General features: G+C 37.8%; 3 protein-coding genes, 1 long non-coding RNA gene and 1 pseudogene across 5 annotated transcripts in view; 3 read left to right on the top strand and 2 right to left on the bottom strand.

Annotated features, from left to right (window-relative positions):
• Positions 1–1,629: 1,629 nt before the first annotated feature.
• Positions 1,630–5,125, top strand: LOC149046503 (uromodulin-like). The gene is made up of 6 exons (XM_089205566.1): positions 1,630–1,983; positions 2,632–2,716; positions 3,127–3,438; positions 3,859–4,085; positions 4,418–4,595; positions 4,862–5,125. Exons 2-6 carry the CDS (start codon positions 2,659–2,661, stop codon positions 4,885–4,887), a joined length of 801 nt encoding a protein of 266 aa, XP_089061692.1. The 5' UTR covers positions 1,630–1,983; positions 2,632–2,658; the 3' UTR covers positions 4,888–5,125.
• Positions 5,126–5,142: 17 nt separating this feature from the next.
• On the top strand, positions 5,143–8,086 carry LOC149046504 (uncharacterized). The gene is made up of 6 exons (XM_089205593.1): positions 5,143–5,151; positions 5,646–5,710; positions 5,899–5,970; positions 6,378–6,480; positions 6,676–6,742; positions 7,168–8,086. Exons 1-6 carry the CDS (start codon positions 5,146–5,148, stop codon positions 7,281–7,283), a joined length of 429 nt encoding a protein of 142 aa, XP_089061719.1. The 5' UTR covers positions 5,143–5,145; the 3' UTR covers positions 7,284–8,086.
• Positions 8,087–8,170: 84 nt separating this feature from the next.
• On the bottom strand, positions 8,171–9,269 carry LOC149046505 (uncharacterized). The gene is made up of 2 exons (XR_016186358.1): positions 9,098–9,269; positions 8,171–8,479 (listed from the first exon to the last, which is right to left on the bottom strand). It is a non-coding gene; the product is annotated as an uncharacterized LOC149046505 (long non-coding RNA).
• A 2,146-nt stretch (positions 9,270–11,415) lies between these two features.
• Positions 11,416–12,568, top strand: LOC149046506 (putative skeletal organic matrix protein 5 pseudogene; annotated as a pseudogene).
• A 3,281-nt stretch (positions 12,569–15,849) lies between these two features.
• Positions 15,850–23,048, bottom strand: part of LOC113679372 (uncharacterized) — an 8,479-nt gene continuing 1,280 nt past the window's right edge. Inside the window, exons 2-13 of one of the 2 annotated variants that reach the window (XM_089205535.1) lie at positions 22,070–22,378; positions 21,439–21,486; positions 20,669–21,025; positions 20,330–20,383; positions 20,006–20,053; positions 19,675–19,722; positions 19,312–19,359; positions 18,950–18,994; positions 18,551–18,622; positions 18,028–18,393; positions 17,075–17,134; positions 15,851–16,462 (exon numbers count right to left, since the gene is read on the bottom strand). In XM_089205535.1, coding sequence (XP_089061661.1) covers positions 15,966–16,462; positions 17,075–17,134; positions 18,028–18,393; positions 18,551–18,622; positions 18,950–18,994; positions 19,312–19,359; positions 19,675–19,722; positions 20,006–20,053; positions 20,330–20,383; positions 20,669–21,025; positions 21,439–21,486; positions 22,070–22,378 — 1,952 coding nt within the window. In that variant the 3' untranslated portion in view covers positions 15,851–15,965. Of the gene's footprint in view, positions 16,463–17,074; positions 17,135–18,027; positions 18,394–18,550; positions 18,623–18,949; positions 18,995–19,311; positions 19,360–19,674; positions 19,723–20,005; positions 20,054–20,329; positions 20,384–20,668; positions 21,026–21,438; positions 21,487–22,069; positions 22,379–23,048 lie in introns of both variants that reach the window. The other variant, XM_089205537.1, reaches the window with a different exon arrangement.

Below are 23,048 nucleotides of genomic sequence, written 5' to 3' on the forward strand. Positions count from 1 at the left end.
CAACTCTGATATTAATTATTTCCCCTATCAAAAGTACGGCTTGTATCCAGACAATTGACGTATAATTGACCTTAACGTTACGTGCATATCTTAGCAACCAAACGAGACTGAAAGAAACAGGTCAAATATATATTTCAAAAGATTCTAACCATCTAACGTTTTTATGCTCACTGGGTCGTTCATTTCTTACTGAGAAAAATTGTGACGCATCAAGAAACACCTTCCGAGCTCTTTATTTTCAGATAATAGCCAAAAATAAGAGACCCCAGGAGTAAATAATATCCCACTATTTTCTCTTGGAGATACCTATATATACAGCCAAGGTTTACATCTCCTCACTCTTTTCCTAAAAATCTTAGTCATGTATCTATTTATCTACTCAAATATATTGATATGAGCTACGAGATACGACTGATTCTTCATTACGGAGATTGAGGCCAATTATTAAGTCCCTACCCGCTAATCATTTCAGATGCAGACAGCTAAAATTTCCAATACAAGCATACAAAAACACAGTTATTTATTTTTATTTTTTATTTTTTTGTTAGGGTTTATCTTAAAAAAAGGAATTATCTAACCCTTTGACGTGATATTTGGACGTAAGAGTTCGAAATCTCTTGGCAACCTTGTAAACAAAATGACACAACGTTAAGAATCAGGGGCAGCAAACCGTATCTAACTAAAGGAATTGATTTGGTTGCAATTCCGGTATATTGTTCAACATCCGAATTTTGCGGTTTACTTCCAAGTTACTTTTATGAATAAGATATCGCCAGGATATCATGGCTTTTCCGCTGCAAATTATGAGTAGAGAGGCCCAGTGATGGATGTGAATTTGATACGACATGAATCTACGCGATAATCTGAAACGACGCGGCCATTTGGTAAAAAAGAAAGCCATGTTTAACTGCACATCAAGCGTGATGCAAGACCTCGATCGTTGAATTATGTAACGCAATTTCGTGAGCGTTGTATTAAATTCCGGTTTAAAAAAAAAATCAGTTAATCATACCCCAATAAAGGCAATATCTTATATACGTAGGAGGTGATACTTCCTTACGAGTTCCGTCGACATGACCACCGTCAAACCATAAGTAGAAGTCGGTTAGACTAAAAGAAATCTTAATCCTTCATTCCAAATGAACATTTTCACCCTCTCAAATGAACAACTTGAAATATTTGACCCTGGGCGCTTGTCGAGATTGCACTAACGTTTTCCACAATTTTGGAATTTTGCTTTAAGTATCGAATATCAACAAATAACTTACACTCCTGACTAACATGTAACTCTAAACAGAACAAAAAGGGAAATAAAATATCACGCGATTATTTTGTTGTGCCGCTGCTATTATTTGAGTTATCTTGACTGCTTGCGTTGACACTTTCTTTTAAAGCATTTAATGAGACTGAAAGTAAGAACTAGGATAAAATGTCAATCTTTCTTTCGATGATTGTCGTTTCCATCAAAGGCAACGTAGGAATTCCTGACTAGCAGTGATTAAGCGATTGTCAAAGTGCCGAACGAAACTCTATGCGTGCTATCCGTCCACACTTTCTCGGGTGTGCAGGAAGTCAGTAATAATTTCGCTCCCACCGCATCGTATAGTTTACGGTTAAGCATCACTTCTTGCGTCACGTAACGGATGTACTTATAACAAAGCCTTTTAGCAGCACTCATTCTTGTTCAACGGGCCGTTTAGAAAAGGAAAAATCCTGTTTCCTGGGAGTCAGTAGACAACGAATTGACTTTGAGTATTTAGCGGTTCAGTCCGCCCATCGTACGTAGGACTGAATATCAAAACAAAAATAGACTTTAGATATCCTTTTACATATGAGTCATCCGAGAACTATACTATATAAATAGGGGGAGACCAAAGCTTACTGATCAAAGACGGTTGGACAAACTTTACGCTGCATTGTTACAAGATTTTTTTTCAGGATAAGAACTGAGTCAGCCAAGTTGCATCTTGTTTAATTTTCAAGGTAAGGGATTGTATTTCATATTGTTATCAGAAACTTTTTTGGTCGCTCATCAATATTACCTTCTTTTCTCTTGAAGAAGTTAAATCTAACAGTAAAACGCGATATGCTGAATACACACTTGGAAGACAATAACTTCATTGTCAACAGTCTGCCAGTCGAGTGCCACTTTGCATTTATCAGCCTACCTAAAAAGTGGGCGTTCGTCAAAAGCTATGAGCTGTTTATTCAGGCTGAGTTTTATGAGTTTCAATGCAGTCTGAACAGTTTTATTACCCAAGCCTTTCCTTTGGCGATCATTTCAATGGGGCGATTGAGGCCGAACAATCTGTTTACTTCTCAGCATGATAATCACATCAAATTTATTTTTGCTTAGCCTTTCGTAAAACACAACGACACAATTTTTTTTCAATTTCGTTTTGTTTAACGTGAATCTCATATGAACCCCTGGATTTACTGAATTTCGTAAAAAATTAAATCGAATCGATTTCTACACGCCTGACTTTATACCTATTTTCAAAAGAATTTTTATTTGTAGTACACTTCATTCTCCTCATTTACGTCATAGTTCCATGCAGTTTAAGCTCTTTTTGCAGTTTTACAATTTTCTAGCGCCAGCAAGAACTGAATAGGTTTTACTTCAATACGCAGACTTCAAGACCCATTTGAGTAAAAATAATGATGTACAGCCCACTGACATTTGTGCTGTTTGTTGCCCTGACCTTTCAAAGCACTGGTAAGCATAACTGACTTTTCAATGAATTTACTTATCAATCATTTAAAGTGCAATGTAACGTGATCAATTAATGAATCATCAAATCATGCGTTGTGATTGGTTTAGGATTTCTTCTGTTCCCGCTAAAATAACAAGTAAATTTTCCCTCTCTCTCTCTCTCTCGACGGATATGACAAACTCAGGCGGAAAACTGATGTACCTTTTTAGCGAGGGCAGATTAAAACAATGATCAATTAACTTGTTGACCTGTAAATTTAGTAAAACTCACAAGATGGTAAGGTTCAATGTTAGAAAATATTCCCAATTTGATCTAAATCGATTTTATTTGCTATTTTATTTGTTATTTATTTACGAAAAAATGACATGTTACATCCTGTATGAAAATGTTACGTGGCTCTTTTGATTTGCAGTCGCAATAGAATATTCGCGGATTGGTTGCTACAGGGATACTCTGGTAAAGCCAAGACCTCTTCCAGAGCTGATAGAAAACTTCCGAGGTGGTCGAGTAGACTGGAATAATTTGAACAATACCATAGCTGCTTGTGCTGAAGCAGCCAAGAAAAAGGGATATCTTTACTTTGGACTTCAATTTTACGGCGAGTGTTGGAGTGGCCCACAGGCTCAATTGACCTGTGCTAGAGATGGTCCTTCCAAGAATTGTAGCAAAGGTGTTGGAGCAGAGCGAGCAAATTTCGTGTACAAGATCAAGCTTTTAGAGAAAGGTGAGCGACTAAGTAAAAGGATATATCAGAATTTCCTCATTTAAATCCTACAAAGAATTTACGAGATGGCGATCATTGTGAAAGAGGAAACAATTTCAAGAGGATAGAATATTCAAGATTTCCGATCCCAGTGATGGTGGCCAATAACTAACTAGACTAATGGTCAGTGGTTTGTATCTTTAAAGAAAGTTATTACCACGACATGCTGCACGAGACCGACCATAACCAAAGAGAAAACAGACAAGAAAGCAAAAGAAAAATAAAACAACAGCAAAAAGAATAACAACAACAAGCAAAAATAATATGAAGAGGACAAAGAAAAAAGCGATGTCGAAAAAAAATAGAAATGCAAAAGTTATAACAAAGATTATCTCTTACAGTTGCTCTTAAGAATAACTATCTATTGTATTTTTTTCACAGAAAATGAATGCACCACTTATCGTGTTCTGGACTCAGCAGACAGGTCAAAGACAAACGTCAACACTGTCTCCCAAGGAGACAAGTGCGACCATTGGAACTCTGGGTTTGTGAGAAATGCCTGGTACAGGTTCACCGGCGCGGCTGGGCAAACCATGGCGGATGAGTGTGTGCAGGCAGGAAGTTGCCAGACCACAATGGCTGGATGGATGAATGGAACACATCCCAAGGTTTGTTGTGACGTTAAGCCCAAAGGCGTGTAGCTTTGATGTTTATGGATATTATAAAAAGGTATTAGAGTAGACCTTTATATTGTTTGTCATTCGTAATCCTGGGCTGATACAACTCTTTCCTTTATCACATTTAGAAATGGCTGTCACTTCCCTGACATTTCTATCTAAATATTTTAATGGAACCTCTCATTGGAAATACGTTCGCAAGGCATAACCAAAATCAGGCCTTTTTTGAATTGCATCCATTCTCCCCTTCAATCTCTTTGTTCCTAAGAAGGATTTTCATTGCGAATGTCCGAAGTGTTGCTGATTTTTTGTTTTTAATTTAGGTTTTTGATGGAATTCAAAGAAGAAAAGCTTGTTTTAGCTCGGAAAGTAATCCTTATAAACGCCAGAATAATAATTGTTGTGAACGCCAGATTTATATTCACGTCAGAAACTGTGGTGAATTTTATGTCTACAAGCTTCCAAGCACACCTGCCTGTTTTCTTCGATACTGTGGGAGCGGTAAGCATTTAGACATCATCTACACATAAATATTGATTTCAATTAAGGTTAAGTTGAGGTTGTTGTTAAATCAGCTCGTTTGTACGATCAGTAATAGGATTTGGGAAGCAAATAATTTTTTGTTTCGTAAATGTTGATATTAACTGGTTCATTCATAAATTCGTTCGTTCGTTTGATAATGTATTTTTCATTATTTATTTATTCATTTACCACTTATCTATCTGCCTTATTGTATATTCATTTACATATCTATTATAATCTTGCAGGTGTCAGCCAGAACAAGAATGCGTGATTGCTTGGAGTGGCATTAAATGATTGTGCCTTGCAAAAAAACTTTTTTTTGGTAAAGCTTTGGAAGATTAAGTAACAATTTATACTGCATCGCTTTGAATTGACAAAGAAACAAGCTGGCCGAACATCAACAGCGAAAAAACTTAAAAAATTAAAGAGACTTGGTCAGTATCTCTGTGGCGAATGAATTGTTTTTTGTTGTTGTTATTTACTAGTCTTAGAAGACTTCAAAAGCTAAATGTGTTGTGTGACTGCCTACATGGAGGTATCTAATATGCAGTGATGAAACCTGTTTTCGTTTACTTGTTGTTGTCTCCTAGAGGAATTTTTTTTGCTTTATTTCTCTTCGTAATTAGTTCAGAAAACTCGCGTTACTTTCTCAACCAATCAGATGCAAAACTAAAACCAATCGCGACTTGGTTACCTGCGTTTTCCCGCGCTTTGATTGCGTGCACTTTCCCGCGCTTTGGTTAGCTTGCCTGTGAGTTCTTAGCGGCTCTTTTAGGTGTTTTCCCTGGTTCTGGTTAGCCATTGTGATAACATTGGTTTTGGTTTGACGATACTCAATCGAAAAGAGCTCTTTCATTAAAGCTCATTGTCGTTTTACAACATGCAATCGCTGTCTCAAGTATAGAGCACGAAATCTTGGTGCTGGCTACTTTCATTGGTGGACAATGAAAGTAGCCAGTACCAAAGCAGCGGCTGTTAACTTTATGATTATCTTAACATTGAACCGAAATTGCGGCTTTTGATTTGCAGGGTTGGGGCTTGTATTGTGAGTTTCTTGGTGAGGAGATGGGTTTGTACCAAGATCCGTACGACCTGTGAGTAGACTGTGATTGTTCAGTAATTATAATGTTACCTGGAGAAGTTGGCGAGTTATGCTCACCCTACATGAAGGTTATTTCAGGACATTGAATCACAGCTACTAAACTATTAAGAATTCTACTTCATGTAAAATATGTAGAATAATGTCACTCGGAACTGACGTAATTCCGATGATTTGTTTAAGGTTCGGCCGATTGTCAACCGAAATTCTCCGAGCGTGTCGGCTAGTCGTCGATACCGGAATGCACGCCTTCGGGTAAGAAATCAAGAAAGGAAAACAAATTTGAAAGTTAAATGGACCAGCGGTTGAGACTGACGAGCAGAGCATTAGATAAGCAAACTCAGTGAACGGACTAACAGATGAATGAGCATAAATACGAACGAAACAAGCAAACAAATACACAAACAGTTAGTAAAATAAGAGGGGTAAGTTTCTAAAGAAACTGTGGTGCTGCGTCGGTGGGAGAGTATAATAGGGTAGTTTAAATTGGCCACTGTTGTAGCTCAAATATTTTGGCTGATCGGAAATTGTTGTTCAAATAAGCAAGAGAAGAAACTTCAATGAGCTCGCGCAGGAAATCGCGCTAATTTACTGTTGGTGATGTGGCTTTCTAATCTGTTTTCATCATGATAACGCTACCGTTTGATTTTCTCACATTTTAGCTGGAGTCGACAACAGGCGGTAGATTTTATGGTGGAAAATACTGCCATGTCTTTTCATAATGTGAACACAGAAATTGATCGATACATCATATGGCCTGGTCAGGTATGTCATATCTCCTAGCACTGCCTCGTAAATAATCTTTCTGTACATTTGAGATACACTGAAGGCTTTAAACTAAAACTAGTCCTTCCTTTGAAGTCTTCAACGTTCCAGGATACTCCAGTTAAACGTATAGTAATATCATTTTTCTTTGCTCGTAAGTCGCTTATTGTATTATTTGTGGATACTTTGTTGCAGGCGTGCGCTTACAAAGTGGGCGAAATCAAGATCAGGGAACTGCGAAGGAAAGCAGAACAGAAACTGGGTATGAAACGTCAGCTAAACTAAACTTCCATGAAAAACATATTGCTCTCAAGATCTGAGAGCTAACTAACTGAATCGAAGTAGAAGGAGCGCGTGAACATTTCCTGAATAGCAGTAGATAATCGAGCCTAATCGTGAGAGTTTGAAGGCGTGTTAATAGAAATTCCCGCATCTATAATTTTTCTTTATCTCTTACCACCGGTCTGGGTTGCAGTCTATTAAAACTGTTAGAAGAATTTATCGAGGGATTACTCCTAGGAGTGAGAGCGCTGAGTCTGTAACCGCAATAAATCGATTTAGTACCTATCTTCGAGTAGGTCTCGTATTCCTTTGAGCGTATATGATGAAATGTCTGCCCCTCACTTTGTTACATACCCGCCCTTAAATACAACACCTAAACGGTATATGCTTTTTTGTTTATTTCAGGTGATAAATTTGATATCAAAGATTATCACCACGTTTTTCTGTCGGCTGGACCAATGGGCCTTGACACGCTGGAAGAGGCTGTGGACGAGTACATAGAGAACACATTGAACAAGTGAACACACGAGGGAGACACTGGTTCTGTGCGCGAGTCTCGACTGGCCTCGTGGTCCCGAGATTATCACTTGATTCCCCTGTTGATTATTAACACCCCCGGAAATCATATTTCCCCATTATTGTCAATTCAACTCTCATTCAATTCAATTCAACTCTCTCTCTCTCTCCGGTCATTTGTGAATCCCTGCGATCAACATTCACCTTCATGATTGTAAGCTGAACCCCCAAATTGCAGCAGACGCCCGGGATATCAATTGATACCTTTGATTTAAATTTCACCTCCAAAGATCCTCTCGACTATTATTCATCCCTGTTATGTGTTGTTACCAAACGTATTTTTTGTATTCCTAAGGTGTTTGAGGATGAAATCCCTTTATGACAAGAGATACCCTCACTGCCTCTTGCTATCATCCAGTTATCCCAAAATTACACGTCCGTATAATTAATCAGAATGAAAGCGTAACTGGACCACGCTGAATTGGAATAGAGTCGAGGCCTGAAAATTGGAAATTTTCACCTCAATTGTTAGGACTAATGCGACATAAAATTGAATAGTTGCGTAATTCTGCTATTTTAGAAAATGAGGTAAGAATACAGGTAATATAAATACTTAAAAGGTATAATTTCTTATTTAAATCGTTAATATTTTTTTACTTGAATTTGTAGTAAAGCTCTCCAAATTTAGAAGAATGTCGTGCTCGTAATCTGAAATGTTATGGTCGGAATAGGAATAGTGAGTTTAAAATCATTTCTTATCAGCAGATTTTTTTGGAAAAATTGAATAAAGAAGTTTCGTCTCCACTGACTCAGAGACTGAAACAGTGCAATTCTTATTAAGCATGTCCCGCGATGGAGACGTTTGTAACGTTTTCACGAACACGAAACCGTACAACTTTGTTATTGTCTTTATTGGTAAACAAACTTCTACCAACACGAGAATGATAGTCCTTTATGATATTACTTACAGTAGCAACAAAACTCGGCGAAAAACCATGACTAAAAGTACTTAAAAATGTCTAAATAATACATATAACTTGAATGCCCGTATCTAGCATGGCAGGAAATCTCTGATGTCAGTTATTCACAGTTTTTTCTATAATATTGTTATCCATAAAATCTCTTTACATGTTTAAGGGTAACTCCAGTAACTCTGTATAACAACAGGATTTTCATTTTTTCATCGGTGTAGAGTCGAGGCCTGAAAAAACAATTATTTGTTGTTAGTTAATACCATACCAGTGAATTGGGGTTTTTCGCGCATGCTGATTGGCTAGTTCGGAAGTGAATATCAGTACTGTTTACGTCAAGAGTTAAATCTCCGACTATTTTTCGGGTATTTGTGTGACATATACTGAAACAATTTTTCACATCAGTGTATTTTAATCTGGATATTTACCTTGCCGCTTTGAGGTTCGGTAAATATCCACCACTATTCACCCCCTTTTCGGTGAATACTTGTCAATTAATACATAACAAATGCGACTCAGTGGGGGAGGATCTCGTGTACTTACGAGGGATTTCGAAATGGGTCCTGAAGAGGGAAATATGCGCGTAGAAGAGAAAGGTCATATTTGTGAACTTGAACTAGTTACTACCATCTTATATGTTACTGAGCATGTGGGTCACTTTCTTTCTTTGTCTTTTTTTTTGAGGGGTGGGGAGGGGGTGGCTTCGTCGCGCTTAGTATTAGGTCATGCATTGTCCGCCTTCACCCAACTGGAATGAAATATTTAGAAAAATTCTCTTGCTCTGCTGTAATCGTACGAGCCTTTAACACACTGTTTGCTCCTCCCTATGTGGAGGCGCCACTAATCACCTTGATTTGGCCCCGTCTCTGGCTCATCTCGCTTGAAGAATGGTTCAAAGCGATTAAGGTCCTCAGCCGAATCAAGAGTTTCGTAGCTGCATTGGAACGGCAGATCCAAAAATCCCATTCCAGATTGAGCCACGACTTTGTTGTGGAATGACACTGACTTTTCGTAGGTTCTATAAAACGAAAAAAAAAAGATAGCACCATTTTTAAGTTTGTACTTATGGTATGGAAAAACATGATATGTTCGCTGTGTGCAGCAAGAAAAAGCGAAAATCAATAGTAACCTTGCGCCTATTCACTGAAACGATAATATCTATAAAATTTTCAGAATAGTTAGCTTTCATTTCTTTTTTAAGCTTGTACTTATGGTATGGAAAATATATACGACTTTGAGGAAAAATGTGGTCACCATCCGGTTATTGTCAGAGAGTGCTCTCGAAAATTAATTTTTCAAGGTGGAGCTCCAACGCGATTATAGACTTAATTAAGAAAGATGTCCAACTCAGAATTCTTAGTAACGACACTGATACCTTAAGGAATTTTTGGTCTTTTAAAAACGTACTTTGTTCGGTCGACGCTGGTAAGCCCATCTTCTTCCCCTCTCTTGCTCCCCCCTGAACCTTTGCATATAATAAAACTTGTTAAATCTCGTCCATGAGGGGTGCTTACTCCGGGCTACAGGCCCGCGCGCTGTTTGCGCCCCACATGGTCTGAAATATCTCTTTGTAAATAGTAAATAGAAAACTTTTAAATAGAACTTTGTTACCTCTTACAGGTGGGCGCTTACTCCGGGCTGTTATAGCCCGTGCGCTGTTCGTGCCGCCTGTAAGAGAAAATATCATTAGTTAATTGAGACCTGTAATTACCTAAATAACTCATAATTTAATTCGAATACTTTAATCAATTAGAATTGTAAATAGATATCATTGACGAAATAAAACTGCCTGGTCTCCAGGCTTTTATATTAAAAAAAAAAAAAAAAAAAAGTACTGTCTGCAGTTAGTTATATATATATATATATATATATATATATATATATATATATATATATATATATATATATATATATAACTAACTGCAGACAGTACTGTTTCGGCCTTCTGGGCCTCATCAGTGCAGTGCTGATGCTAGGATGGAGGTAAGGCAGTAAAGCCACCCCAAGTGTTCTCACACATGTGGGATCACTTAAGCCATGCCAGAGTGCTCAAACTAGAAAAACTAGTGAGCATGCATAATGCCAGCAGCAATGACTCATCCTAGTAGAGTGCTCAATTTGGACATGAAAGCAAAGCTTTATATGCCAAAGAGCTATATCTAACTGCAGACAGTACTGTTTCGGCCTTCTGGGCCTCATCAGTGCAGTGCTGATGCTAGGATGGAGGTAAGGCAGTAAAGCCACCCCAAGTGTTCTCACACATATATATATATATATATATTATATTATTATATATATATATATATATATATATATTATCTGTACTGAGACCACGAGATAGCACTTTTCTCAAGCAAGGATATTGTAAAAAGCAATGTAATATACCATTTGCTGAAAGAGCTGATGTCTAAAAATTGCGTGAACTGATTTCATTTTCATCTCTATCTGAAACGATGTCTATTACTTAACTACATTATCGATGAACCAGCTGCTCTTATCTCACCATTTCCAAAAATCTTTCTCCGAACAGACATCAACGACTGTCCGCCATTTTTACCCGTACAAACGCAAAGCTTAGCAACGGGTTGCGCTGCCTCTTACTCATGCACTCACTCTGTTTACGCAATCCTCAGCAATGTTGCAGAACGAATTGAAGCTGAAGGAATAAGGATTTATGCAACTCAAAATATCACCCCGGTACAAATCTATTGAATATTTGGATGTTTAAATTTTTTTGTTTAAACCTAATGACTGAAAACTATTTTTATTGCTTTCAGCATTACGCTCGTGCAACGACGTGTACCTTTCTCGGTAAGTTATTAAGTTGCATCCTTTTACCATTTTACAATTTGATGCACTTTTGAAAACTTTCATGGAAGAACGTGATGATCTGGGTGAGTTTGGTTATGAGTTTTCATGTAAAAGACATAGAACGGATTTTTTTTCCACACTGAAATGTCTCACTAAAACAAAAACAAATTGCGATTTAAAAAACTGGTGGTCTGGGAAGCAACAGAACTAAATCATAGATCGTTACTGGATAAGCATACTCATGTTCTGCCCTGATTTGATTCTTTGACTGAGTTCTCCTTTTCAAAGGTCAAATGCTTCCAGTCAACGATATTCACTCTTCATTGGAGGACAACTGACCTCTGTGTATTGTCACATGGGGGATTTTGGGTGTGGCGGTGGTGGCTGGACAACAGTTATAAAAATGGATGGTAATAAGGTAAGCTGCACAAAGAAAGATGTTATTCATTTTATTACCCCTGGCCGGGGTATAATTTCCTCCAAAGGAACTAGTGAATTACAGGGACCTCAGTGGTAAGCCAGATCATAACTAGGTTCATATGCAAAGCGCATGCTACACACTGCTAAGATCAGCATTGTTGATGGCGTCTTGTGCGTGCAAATTAAACAACAAGAGAGTAAATTTTGAGCTTGGTTATCGCAGGTACACTGTATTAGCTAATAATATGGAGGTTGAAGTTCAACTTTGCTTCCAAACGATTTATAGCGAACCTTGCCCATTTTCCTTTTCATAACAAGCCGGCAAATCAAGCATATACTTTGCCCCTTCGATCGTTAACTAAAACACCTCTTTTCCTCCCTTTTTTTGGTTTTTGTCTGTTTTTTTTTGTTTGCTTGTTTTCGTCTGCTTTTTTTTTCCATTGTTGTATTTTTTTAATGCCTTTCTTTCATTTTGTTTCTTTTTAAGCAAACTTTTCACTTTCACTCTTCATACTGGAACCTTGCAAATGATTACAACCTTGCTGGAGGAGAGACTGGGTTCGACTCGCAAGAGACCAAGTTACGAACCTATTGGAACACGCCCTTCAACAAGATTTGTCTCGGAATGCAAATCGATCAGCAGAAAAAATTCATAGTGCTAACCGAGCAGGCCAGTTCATTGTATTCACTGATTGCTGACGGAACTCATCGCCCCACATCATTGGGCCGTAGCGCATGGTTATCGCTTATTGGTGCACAGGCTTCGTTACTACCTTATTGTAACAGAGAAGGATTCAATGTGGTCGGCGGTCATTCTGATATGGGCAAAGCTAGAATTGGTATTCTTGGTAACAATGAAAACGACTGCTACACTTGTGATAGCAGAATCGGATTTGGTACGGGAGGGTTACATGAAGACAGCAATACATGTGGAAATGGTGGCGCTCAAATCAGAGCTATGGGATACATCTTGGTGCAATAATTAATCATCTCTTCTTCTTTTTATTTTATTGTTATATAAAAGCTTCTTAACGAGTTCAGGCATAACAGCAGTTGGAAAGTATTTCTTAGCAAAAGGCAGATAGTAAATTTATTTATCTCGTCGTCGAATAAGCTAAATCATTATCATTTTCTTCGCGATGTTTATTTTATAATCAGCACGTTTCTGGAGGCGTGACTTTGATCTTTCAAGTATGGGGGGGGGTCGTGCTTACGAGCTTTCGTTCTTTGTAATGTATCAGCGGGCTCGTATTCAAGTAGAGAGAAAAACTGTTAAATAAATTTTCTAGTACTGGAAAAGACTGACAACATAAACATTCTTCGGATTTGGGTGGCGCACCTTTGCAAACCAGAAACAAAAGGAGTCGCATATTATTTATTTTGAAGAATTGTTTTAAGAGTAATTATGTGGCATAGCAAAGTCAGGGGCACCCAAGTGCCCCTCTCCAACGATCTAATCAGACCTTGGTCATAAATGGGAACGCACTGAAATATAGCCAGAGGAACAGTTTAGAATGGCTTCTTTTCGCCCTGCTAAGCTTCTTTAAGTTATTCTATCTTTATGATATTTGTCTTAATTCAAATGTTAAAAAATTACTCCACAATTAGTCATCACTAGCAAGACATCGTTGAAAAAAAAAATTTATTTTTTATTCATAAAGAAATAACAAACACAGAAGGTGATACTCATTTGCATCAGATTCTGCACGCAAATAGAACCAGTTGTTAGGTCTTCGCTTAATTGATACACAGGCAAGACAGGCATAGGATAGAAACGCAAATGTTTAAATATATCATTTGTTACTTTTTGGTTCTGTTTTCTGATATGAAAGCTGAACAAAGCGAATTTCAACTAGATGGAAGAGCTGGCTTATGCGTGTTGAAATCGACAGTTGTTGAAAAGAATTAATTTTTAAAATTATATCGCCTATAATCTAAGTTCAAATCAAACAAAATACTTTATCTGCGGCAGATGCTGGACAAACGGAGGGAAAAATAAAAGGCAAAATAAAACCGCATTTGCTCTCTTTATCAGCCTTGTTTGACATATGATTCTCCCGTGTGTTTCAAAAACCGCATAACCTGTAAGAAAGCTAGGTTCAATCATTAAACAAATTTTGATATCACCCTAAAGAGGAGTGGATAATTATCAATACAAATCAGCAGACGGGGGACACCAGGATTGCGGCGAATTTTTATCGAGTTTCGATCATGACAAGCGGTACAAAATTGAAAAATCGCATGTCTTACATATTTTATAAATCTAATCATAGCCATAAAATCTAAACTAATGTAAAATGTGATAAGATTTTGAATAACCAATATGGCGGCGGGATCTCAAACTCATCAAGGTTACCCTTGAGACCTTTGAAAGAAATTTGTTGTGTTATGGCGAAATATCGTTTCAAAATATAGTTCGATTGTTTGAGTACGCCTTATTAACTTCAGCAAAATACACGAACAGATATTATGGCGAAATTGGATAAAAATTTAACATTATTTGCCAGCTGCCACACGTGTTCGGAATCTCTTTCGTCTAAATTGCCAAGCCACATGTGAACAAGACAACTTTACCGCAAAGTATATATTATCTCAATCAGGAGAAGCCTATGAACTATAAAAGAAATAAAGCATTATTCTTCAGTTCAACTGCAAGTTCTAATTCTGACCGTTGTATTGCACCTTGTCAAATAGCTGTTCAGATATGTTTAAGATGCAATTTTTCTTTGGAGTTCTTTTCGCAATAATTCTTATGTCGAAGCACGTCAGTTCAAACGCTGAAATCCAGGAAAAGGAATCTGCACATGTCAGCGATGACTATGGTAATTCTCATTTTTTTTTCTTTTTTTAATGGAAAGTGCCTAGCACGTGGGATTACACGTGGAAAACAAACCATAAGGAATACAGTAATGCAGTGTGTTCTCTTTAATCTTTCTTTTTTTCATTTAAACGCTTTTAATTTTTAACGTTTAAGTTTAATTTCTTCCCAATTAACGTACTGCCAAAGTTGATACGCTTTAGTCATCTCGCCTAGCAATCAGATCATTACTTTTTGCTTGGTAAAAAAAATTAAATGTATAGATAAGATTACTTTGTAATATACTTGGATTAGTTTATCAAGGAGAAAATTGGCCCCGAAAATTGGTTGCGAGTTTTTGGCAAACAAATTAAACATTATATGTTCCCTGTATGCAGCAAGTAAAAGCGAAAATCAAGAGTTGCCTTGCGCTCATTCACTGAAACGATAATATCTATAAAAGTTTCAGAATAGCTAGTTTTCATGTCTTTTTTAGTTCATCATTAGTTGTTCAAGTGTAAAAACTAAGCCTCGAGGTTAGAACTTTAACGACACAAAAGCAGGCCTACGAATGATTCCACGTAACTTTTTTTTCAGATTGTATCGATCTTAAACCTCGCATATGTGCAGCTTTAGTCCCTTACTGTTCAGATGTCAGAAACATAGCTTTCCTATACACGAACTGCAAAAGAACTTGTACTTTCTGCTGAAAGATGGTAAGCGTCCTGAATAAGATCACAGGTGTGTTTATAATAATTGTTGAAGGTGCAACCAAGCACTTCGGTCATTGACATTTGGATTTCTTGACTTTAACGCTCGGAGGAAAAGAAAATGAGTTCTTATTTACATCACTCAGGATTTTTTCAGTTTGACGTAACGCGATTGTTAACATGCAATTTAAGTTACACTCAACAAGTTCCGTTTTCCTGTTCCCTGTAATTTCGTTTGAAAATTATTTTTATACTGTTTATATCAATACAGCATTGCTAAAACCCAGCCAGATCAATACACGCCTCTAACTGAGACCATGAAAGCTGATCTAAGCAATCAAGATGCTCAGATGTTCAAAGATTCTGCCCATCAAACCACATCACAGTTTTATAACACAAGAAAGTTTTGCTCGTAAATGATGATAACTGTATTATGATTTTATCGTGCATTTTAGATAAAACTTTCATCTAAAGTTGTGTACTTCTACTTTTTGGCTTCCTATGTATTTGAGTGATGATATTTAGTTATTTAAAACTTTTTGCGCACACTGGAAATAAGCGCTTTCCTTTTTTTCCCCTTGTTTATTCTGCTTTATAACGGAACCAGTACGCAGTACTCGAAAAAAAAAAACTGCAACTTGGTCATTTTGCAGCAACGGAGCAATTTTCAATACAGGTCGAGAGCAAACCGCCGTCACATTCGTTTTGCTTCACTTCCCTCTGTGATTGGTCCACAAAATACGCCCGACCTTCATAAAAGACAAAGAGCAGTCGCGCCTTTCCTAATAGGTCATGCGCACTCACGCTTATCCGCGCTAGAAATACGGTAAATAAAGAGTTTACTCCGAGTTCTTGTCGGTTGCTCGGTGATTTTCTTTTGCCCTCATCGGCTGATCCGCTTACTTCGTAAGAACAAACAAAAACAAACAATCAAACAAACAGAAAAACGCCACCGTGACGTGTTTTTATTCGGTTTTGTTACGGACAAGTATAACTGCTTTTTGTATACATTAATATTAAACAACACAGTACAACATCACACTTACCGATTGTTGTTGGAATCGGGTTCGTTGTTGGCCCTGGTGTTGTCGTCGTACCTTGTTTTCCAACACCACAATAGCGGAGTTTACATTTCGGTGCTCTTTGTAACTTGTACACATAAAAATCACCACAATTTCTGACTGAGATTTGACTGCGCCATCTACAGCATTTGTTTTGCCAGCTGAAACACACTGTTCTTGTTACGACTCCGTCAGACACTTCTGGATGAGCTCCTAGCAGCCATCCGGGGGCATGGGTCCCACAGTGATAAGGAGGGACACATTCGTTTGACATCTTGTCTCCCGCCAATCCTGAGAATCGGTACCAGGCCTTTGGAAGCCTTCGGTCACAGATGGGCTTGGCGTCTTGCACGTTCTTGTATTCGTAAGTTTGTGAACGATCTGCATCGTTAATGACCTTGTATCTGGAACATTCTTTGAACAGAAGGGAAAGGACAGATACGTGTAAGTTCGGTGATTTTGCAGAATAAATTCTCAAATTCAAACGGTTGGTTCTGTAGTATTTCGCTCGCTGGCGAGACACCACACAAAGAAACGTATTAATTTAACCCTTCACACCCTAACATCAGTAAGCATATTCTCCATACTGTTCAACATATCTTTCCTAAAAAGCTGTCAAGGTGAATTCGTGCAACGATCAAGAGCTTCTTTAGCCCTTAATGTTTGATTCAAGGGCGATCTGCCCAGGAGAAATTAGTTGCCAATTACTCTTGGGGGTTAAAGGGCCAAATGTCAAGCGTGAAGATAACAATTTGTAAGGACACACCTCAGTACAATAGCCAAAACGTCACCGTACGCAATATTCTTCGCGTTAACTCTTTGACCCTAAAAGTGATTAGCATCTAATTTCTCAATACAATATCACCCCTGAATCAAACATTAAGGTCACAAGAATAAAGGAAATGATCACCAACTAAAGAAGCTCTTGATTTTTAAGCAAATTCTCATTGTCAGCACCTTAAGAAATGTATAAAGATGAGTATGGAGAATGTACGTACTGATGTTGGAGTGTAAAGGTTAACTTACCAGGAGGAAGTGAAGGGGTTGCGGGCGCTTTGGTCGTCGATGGCGTACTTGTCATTGGCTCTAAAGTAAAACAGTGACACGAAAAATTGGAGAAAGGGAACGATTCATCGCTAGCCTAAAAAACCCGCCGCCTACTTCGCTTAACACACTCTAAGCTCTGACGAAGGTAAAACGCTCGAAACAGCAGCTTCAGAAACTCTCTATGGTAGGAAATTTATGTTATCAACTCAGTTAATAGCACCAAATTACAGTCAAAGAAGGTCGGATATAGTTATCAATACTACAACTACTGACTTGGTCATCTTGTGTGTAAAATAACACAAACTACTATTTTAAGCAAATGAAGATCATCGCAGTATATACTGCGATGATCTTCATTTGCTTAAAATGTATTTTCCGCAGTACAAATATATGACTTTCATGTATTCTTATCACACAAACTACTATCTAGCTCCGAGATTAACAATTACTTGAAGGCTATGGCGTTCACCTCCGGATTAAGGGGTCTTTCAGAATGAGTGAGAGGAGATGAATTGAGCAAAATATCAGTGTTTATTATAATGAGCCAGCATCATATCCTCTAAAAGCCTGTGTGAATTATGAAATATGTGAGACGTATTAGTTTGATTAGTTAGAGGTTAGCGCCTAGGACTCCAGAAGAAAGGGTTCACTTTTGAGCCTCGGTTAAATAATTGTGTTGCATTCGTTTGCATAAAGATTTACTCTCACAGAACCCTCCTACAACCAAGGGTATAAAGGTCGGGTACCAGACAATTTTTAGGGGAAAACTTCACGAGATACGTAAGTTATTAGATGCAATAAACTGCCATGAACCCCATCTAGTAGGAGCAATAATCTAGTCAACCCGGTAAATGGAACTGATTCCTATGGTTCAATGGGCTTTATCGTTGCGGTTAACCATACATAGCGTTTCTCTGTTATTGTTTCTCTACCTTGCCTGTTTCCGCAGTAACGAAGGCTGCAGGCAGGAGTCTGTTTCAACTGGTAAACATAGAACCCCCCGTAATTCCGAACTTTGACTTGGGATGACCAAAAACAGCAGGTTGATCCCCAGTGAAAACAAACTGTAGCGTCAACAACCCCTTCTGTTACTAAAGGATGACTTTTACTTAACCAGCCTGGAGCATGGGTTCCACAGCTAAATTTGTCTACACAGCGCTCAGGCATCTTGTCGCCGGCTCCTCCACTAAATCTGTACCAGGCTTTTGGCAGTCTGTTGTCACATAGTGCTTGACGGTTCTTGCTTGAATACGTTACAGCTCTGGTAGATTCGTTCAGGGATTTGTAGTTTAGACACTCTTATTGACATAAGAAAAAAAAAATAAGACTTTGAAAAAAACCCCGAATCAAAGTGCGCAGTGATAACTGAAAGCGAAAACCACGTGTAGCTTTCTCATGAAAGATAAAAAACCAGGTGTTGTAAACAAAGAAACAAGCGAAAAAAGTAAGCTGTACCTAAAGGGGTTGAAGGAGTTGTCGGAAAAGTTGGACCAGAACTTGTCATCAAGGTCGTCCCAGTTGTCGGAGCTAAAGAAGCGAAAAAAGAGAAAAAAAAGGGAGAAAAAGTGTCAGTTGACCTTCAAGTTAGTGACCAAGTTGCGATTGCTTTTAATTATGATTCTCATTGGTTGAGTGGGTGGTGTGAACTCTCTTAACCAATCAAAAAGCGAAGTAAAGCGAAACCAAAGCAATCGTGGATTACTTTCAACGCTCAACAAAGTTGAAAATTCTTTTCCTCGATGATGATTCTGACCATACTCTCCTTTTCAACTGCAACAACATCAACAACATTAACGCTGCGTAAATGGTTTACATATGATGTTCACTTCAGGAAAGATGTCTCTTTTAGATTACCTGAGGTAGCCGAAGTTTCGGTGGTTGACAGCCGGGTGGTTGTTTCTGTAAAAATTGGGGATGTAATAACACATTTTCAACAGAAATATGATAGCATTTAAAAAAAGACATAAGTGTCATTGTAGACAATATTTTTCAGGAACTTCGTCGGACCAATTGTTAGTAATTGAAAATAGTATTAGATAAACGTACGAAGCAATTCAGCCTTTGAAAGCCCAATGCCGGGGTTAAGGCTAACGGAAAGATTCTTTGGCGTTCCTTGTTGAATTATTACGCAACGAGAAAGAAAGAAGAACGAGAAGGGAAACAATAACAACAACAACAACAACAACAACAACAAGACTCTTGTGTTTTCTGTTTACCTTTCTGTCCCGTTGTTGTTTTAATGGTCGACGCAAACGTAGTAGTTTCTGTGAAAAGAGAAGTTTGACATAAAATGTGAAGCTTTGAGGGAATTCTTGGATCGTTATGTCAAATAAGCCTCAATTTTGTAGATTTATTTTTAATTTAGTCTTTTGAAGCCTAATGCTGCGTAAAAAGTAAGAGCGAAAAGATTCGTGTCCTCTAATTTTCAATCAGTTAGCTACGCGAAGAATATTAAGAGGACTAAGGAGAAAAGGAAGAAAAACAACAACAACAACGACAAGGGTTAAGTAGCAACAACAACGTACGATAACATCAACAACAACAACAACAATAACAGGGGTCTTTTATTATCTGTTCACCTTTCGGTCCCGTTGTTGTTTTAGTGGTCGGTGCAAATGTCGTAGTTTCTGTGGAAAAACAGGACTTGACGTGAAACGCGTAACTTTGGCTAAATTATCGGCCAATTTTATCTGCAAGCCTTGATATTGACAATTCCTTTCAAATTTTTCTGTGAAAGTCGAATACCACCGTAAAACTCAACAGTAAACATTCTTATGCTTTGTTCAATTAATAAACTACCCAAAGAAGAAGAAAAACAATAACAATCATAGCAAAATCAACAACATCAGCCACGACAATGGCAAAAACAATAATCATAACAGCGACAGGAGTCTTTTATCATCTGTTTACCTTTTAGTCCCGTTGTTGGTTTTGTGGTCGGTGCGGATGTTGTAGTTTCTGTGAAAAGACGACTTGATATTGAGTGCGAAGCTGTTAGTGAATTCTTGACTTACTTTTTCAAATAATCTTCAGCTTAGATCATTTCTCCAAAACTCTTTCATTTGCTTATCTTTTAGGTTTCTTTTCACTCGAGGAGAAGTGACAGGTTTACGAAGAAAAAAGTCTTCGATTGAAGTAACAAATTTCATAGGCTAGGCTTCACGAAACTGATTAACTCAGTCTGGCAAAGTGACGCTTTCAGTTTTGAATGAATGTTAAAAAATTCCATCTTACCTGGTTCAGTTGTCGTAACTGTCGTTACTTTGGGCGGAGTTGTCGGTTCTGGAACTAGGTAATTTCGAAAGATGTATTAATCAGAGTAGCTATGGAGTCGTTTGACTGAAGGGCGTTAAAGGCAAAGAAATGCAAGGGAAGAATGCTGGAACAGTATTTTCTATGGAGAAAATGCATTAAAAATACAGTAGTTTGGTATTGTTGAGCCAGGTAAAGTTGTTATAAGAATCCTTAGGAAGATAACAGAGCAAAGAAAAAGTAAGAGACAAGGTTAAGTCGGTTTTACATCGATTGGTGTGTTCGATCATAATACTATCAACTGTCCTTAGTTAACCGTACCTTTACCATTGCCACAGTAGCCCAAGTTACATGTCATTGTCGGGGAAAGGAAATAGACATAGAACACCCCACAGTTACGCACCAAAACAGAATTCCGCCAGGAACAACAACTTCTCCAATGAAAGCACACGTCACGGCTCACTGCCCCTTCATGCACAGCAGGGTGGGGACCATTGAGCCATCCCGGGGCATGGGTACCACAGTGACGTACAGGGACACACGAAGTCGGCATTCTATCCCCAGCACGTCCTGAGAACTTATACCATCCTGGTTGCAATTTGTCATCACATAAGCCTAATGGCTCATTGAATGTTGCAGATCGATTGATAGAAGTTAAAGTGATGTAGTTCTGACACTCTGCAGTTGAAACAACACATTTTAGGTGAACAAATTTGAGTATATTTTATGGATCGGATTCTATCTTACGGGAAATTTTAATAGTTTTGAATGTAGGTAACGAACTCTGAAAATTTTAATTTTACTTTAAACGTTTTCTACATCGGTTTGTGGAAAAGGAGAGCCTCTATACTTATGTTTGTTCTTTGATGATTGGATTTTTAGTTTCAGGAATATCTATGGATTATCATCAACTCCTCATGGCAGAAAAAAAAATGAATGAATGATAAAGAATGAATGATTTTGAAAAAATTATGAGATGAAATGAAACAAGATGAAATGATTAAAATGAAAATGAAATGTAATGAAAGGTTCTTTATTGGAAGTTTATTGCGAGCAACGGGCAAGAACACTGAGTCATAAAATAAACCTACCTAGAGCGATCGTTACAGGTTCTGTGGTTGGTACTTTAGTTGTAGGTTCTTGGAAGTAAAAAACAACACAAATTGTGAGATTATGTCAAAATTTGTCGCCACTACTATGAACATAAACTATTCTCCAATGTTACTACACGAACTCCAAGCCTTCAACTTCTCACACCTTGCCACGTACCTGTGGATCAGGTAGAGAATATGGAACCGCCATTTAAAAATATAAAACGGAGCGAAACATCGATCAATCCCAATAGTTCTACCTAATAATTTTGCCCTTTCACCAGTGTGGTCTAGTATTTATCACACAGTCCCAAAGTTTTATTTTTCATGCGCTGATTGGCCAGCTCGGAAGTGATCAGCAAGTATTATTTACCTCCAAGTAACCGTGGCGACAAAATCGTGCCTCAAGAGTTTTTTTCTTCTACTTTGATATTTTGATAGAAATTAACTAAATTCTTTTTGGGCCCGGTATAGTGTAGACCAAAACAATGATTAATGACAGTGATGGAGATCTACCTCCATCGGTGAATTTTTGTAAATCACGTCCCGTTGTTCGCCATACATGGGGAAAACTGCCTTTGTTAAAATCTTCCCAAAACATGTTCAATTCTCAATAAGGTTACGAACTAACCATCTAGGATGATTTTGAACACCATGTTCTCTTCAATGCCTCCTAAACCTACTCCACATCCGCTTGATACTCCGTCACTGTCATATGTTTTAGCAGCATTTTTTCCACTCCAACACTGTCCGTACAACTGAAGACCAAACGCGGTATAACCTTTATCACTCGCCAGCTTTGCACACTTCTTTATAACCTTGTTGGGGTCGTACCAGTCCACCTCACTAGTTAAGTCTGCTAGTAATTCAGGTAGGGGTCTGGGATCGACTTGGCTGTCTTTAAAACAGCCAAGCGTTTCATATTTAATTTGCTGCTGGTCTGCACAGAAAAAAATACAAAGAAAAAGAGAAAAAAAATTCACAGGACGTTTCAAGTGGTTAGAGTACCACAATTTCATATCTCAGTATCCTCTCACTTTCGACATCTCAAACATCACTGGTTTGAGGTTATGGGCCACTCGATGACTGAAATTCTTTCTGGTTTGCGTATAATAAATGCGATTACGTTAAATTTGAAGGCACAACCTCACCTGTTATTGTTTTCTCCACGATGCTCAGTGGCTTGAAGATCGTTGCAATAGGTTGGATAATGTCGGAATCATTTAGATATGAACTCTTTTATCAATCCTTATGATTCTCCGAAGGATTAAAACCTCATGTCCATAAGTTTATCAGCGATCAATTTGTCATTTCGTACTTGTTATCATTTTTTAAAATTTTTTAAAATTTTATGACTACATGCAAATTATGTTTTTACAGGTAGGATATCATTACTATAGTTACAAAAAATATTTACAGGTTAAGAGCCATGTTCATTTGATGGAGATATTATGAATAAACCATTAATGTAATTAACTATTATTAAACGTTATTAATCTTGCACTAATTCGGGGATTGTGTAATGCAAACTACATAAATTCGACATCGAGTACGCTATTGGATGAATGCAGATACGATAATTGTCTATATATTTTAATCCTGTTTCCAAA

Source organism: Pocillopora damicornis, chromosome 4, assembly GCF_964200805.1.
Source record: "Pocillopora damicornis chromosome 4, jaPocDami1.2, whole genome shotgun sequence".
Lineage (NCBI taxonomy): Eukaryota > Metazoa > Cnidaria > Anthozoa > Scleractinia > Pocilloporidae > Pocillopora > Pocillopora damicornis.

Bases quoted from the DNA above. Each gene is read 5' to 3' on its own strand.
- LOC149046503 (XM_089205566.1), top strand. From the start codon at position 2,659: ATGATGTACAGCCCACTGACATTTGTGCTGTTTGTTGCCCTGACCTTT. The intron at 4,086-4,417 runs GTTTGTTGTGAC...TTTTTAATTTAG, and splicing joins TGAATGGAACACATCCCAAG to GTTTTTGATGGAATTCAAAG. The intron at 4,596-4,861 runs GTAAGCATTTAG...ATAATCTTGCAG, and splicing joins TCTTCGATACTGTGGGAGCG to GTGTCAGCCAGAACAAGAAT.
- LOC149046504 (XM_089205593.1), top strand. The intron at 6,481-6,675 runs GTATGTCATATC...ACTTTGTTGCAG, and splicing joins ACATCATATGGCCTGGTCAG to GCGTGCGCTTACAAAGTGGG. The intron at 6,743-7,167 runs GTATGAAACGTC...TGTTTATTTCAG, and splicing joins GAAAGCAGAACAGAAACTGG to GTGATAAATTTGATATCAAA.